The sequence below is a fragment of the Notolepis coatsorum genome (assembly GCF_963971535.1).
Source record: "Notolepis coatsorum genome assembly, chromosome: 5".
In the NCBI taxonomy this organism is placed as follows: Eukaryota; Metazoa; Chordata; class Actinopteri; order Aulopiformes; family Paralepididae; genus Notolepis; species Notolepis coatsorum.
In genome coordinates, this window is record NC_140169.1 from 129,957,717 (window position 1) to 129,961,079 (window position 3,363).

General features: G+C 42.2%; 1 protein-coding gene across 2 annotated transcripts in view; it reads left to right on the forward strand.

Annotated features, from left to right (window-relative positions):
- The first annotated feature begins 585 nt into the window (after window positions 1-585).
- Window positions 586-3,363, forward strand: part of kidins220b (kinase D-interacting substrate 220b) — a 69,817-nt gene continuing 67,039 nt past the window's right edge. For both annotated transcript variants that reach the window (XM_084314916.1, XM_084314917.1), the window contains exons 1-3: window positions 586-721; window positions 3,010-3,169; window positions 3,287-3,363. The exon at window positions 3,287-3,363 is cut by the window's right edge and continues 22 nt beyond it. In XM_084314916.1, the coding sequence (XP_084171042.1) occupies window positions 3,038-3,169; window positions 3,287-3,363 (209 nt within the window). In that variant the 5' untranslated portion in view covers window positions 586-721; window positions 3,010-3,037. The remainder of the gene's footprint in view (window positions 722-3,009; window positions 3,170-3,286) is intronic.

Below are 3,363 nucleotides of genomic sequence, written 5' to 3' on the forward strand. Positions count from 1 at the left end.
TTGATCCCCTTGGGGAAATTCAAGCGTCATAGCAGCATGGGGGAGTGGGGAGAGGATATACAGGTATGGCCAGGGTAATAGAAGAAAGACATAAATATAGGCAATACAATTAGATCTGACTAATGAGAAAAATAAACAGTGTAAACAATATAATTAACTCTGAATATTAAGAATATGGAAAATAAACAGTGTAAACAAAGGTGCAGATGAGGGTCTGTATGGCCAATCGGTTATAATAAATATAGGCAATCAAACATTTGAATTGGAATAATATTATACTTATATACTAACTTATATCATAAGTTGTAGTCCGTGCAGGTTTTGGAGGTCAGACATTCTTAATAGTTCTCATAGTTCTCATATTAGACTTTTGTCTCTGGTCTCTTTTATTATTGTATTTTTTTGTACAATGTCTTTATGTCTACATCATGTAGATGGGTGATACTGATACCAAATGTGACTCCTCTAGTCTCATCCAGAGCTGGTCTCATCCTCCCATCTTCAAAGCGGCCGCGTCACAGTTTGTGGGCGGGGCGTAGGATTTGAGCGACAGGAAAGAAGCCACTCTAGTACACTGTTTTTCTGGTCCACTAAAATGGCTGTTGTCTAGGATGGGGAATCGCCATAGCCTTTCATCCGGAGACCGCTAAGCGCACAAAGAAGGCGACATTTGAGGGAAATTCGCCGTACTTTCGGACGATACGTTTTTTCCTCTGTGAAGGTACATATGGCTATTTTCTTATCAATCAGCATCCTCTATAATCGATGCTTCTTTGATTGACAGTTCTCACGTCGCGTTCATTAGCCAGCCGTTTATTCATTCCCATACATACGCTTCTGTAACCTGCTTCACAGTCGACTGCATTTAAACTGTTCAGGGAACGATATCACGTTACTTTGGTTTATAGAATACTCTAGAACAAATAGCTACTCGAATCAGTTGTGAGTCATTGATGGTACTGGACAGAGCTGATACCGGTGTAGATAGTAAACAACAACGGCGTCAAGGTTGTCAGGACAGGTTATTGTAGAGGCTAGTCATTAGAATAACGAGGGCATTATGCACGGACTACACAACCACACTCTGTTACATCGATATTATGACCTAATGGCTATTAGCTAGCTAGTTTTGATGTTAACCTTTCCAAACGCTACCTGCTGTAGGGTTTCATAGATTAGGAATATATTTTAGACTACATAAAACAATTAATTTCAAATAGCTAAAACGACTATGAATTGTCCTACTTAGTAGTAGGTGTATTATTTTAGGCTATTATCTATTGAAACCAGATGGCCTATCTTGTGAATTTACCTTTGTCTATAGTATTGATTTAAGGACATTTCATATTACTACACACATAGCCTACAATGTCCCACAGAATAATAAGGCTACTAGGGAAGACATCATTTGAACTTTAATTTGTAAGAAAAAACAAATACTAATCTAAAAGTGCAATTTTTCAGTAGCTAATTTGATTACTCTGTTATTATACTAGTATTGATCACTCAGAATTGATTTGGACCTACTACAGTATATCTGTTTTGTTTTCATGTCTTCTGAGCATGTGCCTGAGAGGCTGGGTGTGGGTGGTACCTGCCTTGCCTTGTATAATTCATACTATTCTATAATTTACTATAATATGGTAAATTAAACAGTTTTCATCGGACAATCCTGTTGCAGAGCAGAGGAGCAGGAGAAAAACAAAACATTAAGAGAAATGTTTTACTATGTTTTCTATGTAGGCTATGTATGCAATGGAGACAGACAAGCACACCACAACTAACTTTGATCTCTTGCTTTACCTCCATTTTCTCTTTGTCATTGTCAGCTGCTTTATTTTGCGTAACAGGCGGTGTCATGTTGTGGTATGCCTGAGGGCTTGTCCCTGGAGAGATGGAATGCCATTTCAGTCGGCATTTCACTGGTTATTGGTCTCTCTGTCTTTATTCATTGCACCCATGTATGTCACACACAGAGAGAGAGAGAGAGAGAGAGAGAGAGAGAGAGAGAGAGAGAGAGAGAGAAGGGTTTTGACGCCCCAAGGACCCACACCCGTATTAAGGCCATTGGTTGAATAATAGGCTATAGATAGCTTAGAGGCTGGTAGCCTATTGGTTGTCAGAAGGCCTACTCTTTGTCTTCCTCTCTGTTTTTCAAGGTGTTTCACATGTCAAACCTACAGAACATAATAACAACACCTTAATTACTAGGTCTACCGCGCCAGTCAACTGTTAATCTACAGTAATACCGCTGTTATAACCACTAAGCTAATAGAGCTGCAATAATTCAGCACCCCCTTTCCCTCTCTCGGTAAACCGTCTGGTTTCTCATTTACAGAAGCTATATCTGGTGGTTGAGTAAGCAGTCTGAAATGTGCTGTACTGTACTGTGTTGTGCCGACACACAGCACAGTACATACATGGTATGGAACACATTAGCTATCAAGCTCTGGCAAGCAGGTGGGTTGACTCACATGTCCTGTCTGTCGGGTCTTGTCGTTGACCCAGGCCGGTTTTACCAGGCAGGCCTCGATATCCACTCCCTGACATTAACGGAACACATCATGTGACGACAGACAGAATACCAAGTGGCTGGGATTCAGCGCCTGCTTTGATGGAAAGGATTTTCACATCATCAGAGACGCCTGACTGACGCCTGACTGGCTTTACAGATCTTGTCGAGGCATCTCTCCAGTCAGACGGGCTTCTTTCACTGCATGGCACGCACAGCCCACTGCCATTTGAGTCGTAACAAAATGGTGGCGAAGCTAATTATAGTTGCATTATATTACCGCTAATTTGTCAATTAACTAGTGTATCTCGTGTCAGACTGGGACTAACTGTAGATGTGTTCTGGCTTATAAGAGAAGCTCCACGATTTGCCCCCCAACTATCCGTCAAGTGAGCCCACTAGCGGTATTATTTTCAAGTTCCTCTAGTTTACCAAGTCATGAAACGACGCGTTTGACTAACAATAATGTGTTTTTCTAATCCTGCTTGTGTTGGCAGGTGTGGTGGTCGTTGAGTAACTGCAGCCATGGACACCACCACCTCCATCAAGATGACCACTCTGGCCATCCAGAACCTCTTCAGCTATGTGGAGGAGGAGAACCTGGCAGCGCTCAAGGTCCACCTGGACAAGTTCAAGGAGGTGGACGGCAGGAGTGACGTGAGTGTATTCACGTACACCACTTACATCCAGGGAGGAAGCTGAACCAACAAGAGATAGAGAGTCAATGCTTTTTTGGGATTGCTTAATGTTGATGTGCATATCTCTCCCCTGCAGAATGGTCAGACACCCCTGATGCTCGCCTCTGAGCAAGGCAGTCTGGAGATAGTGCAGGAGCTCATCAGGCAAGGGGC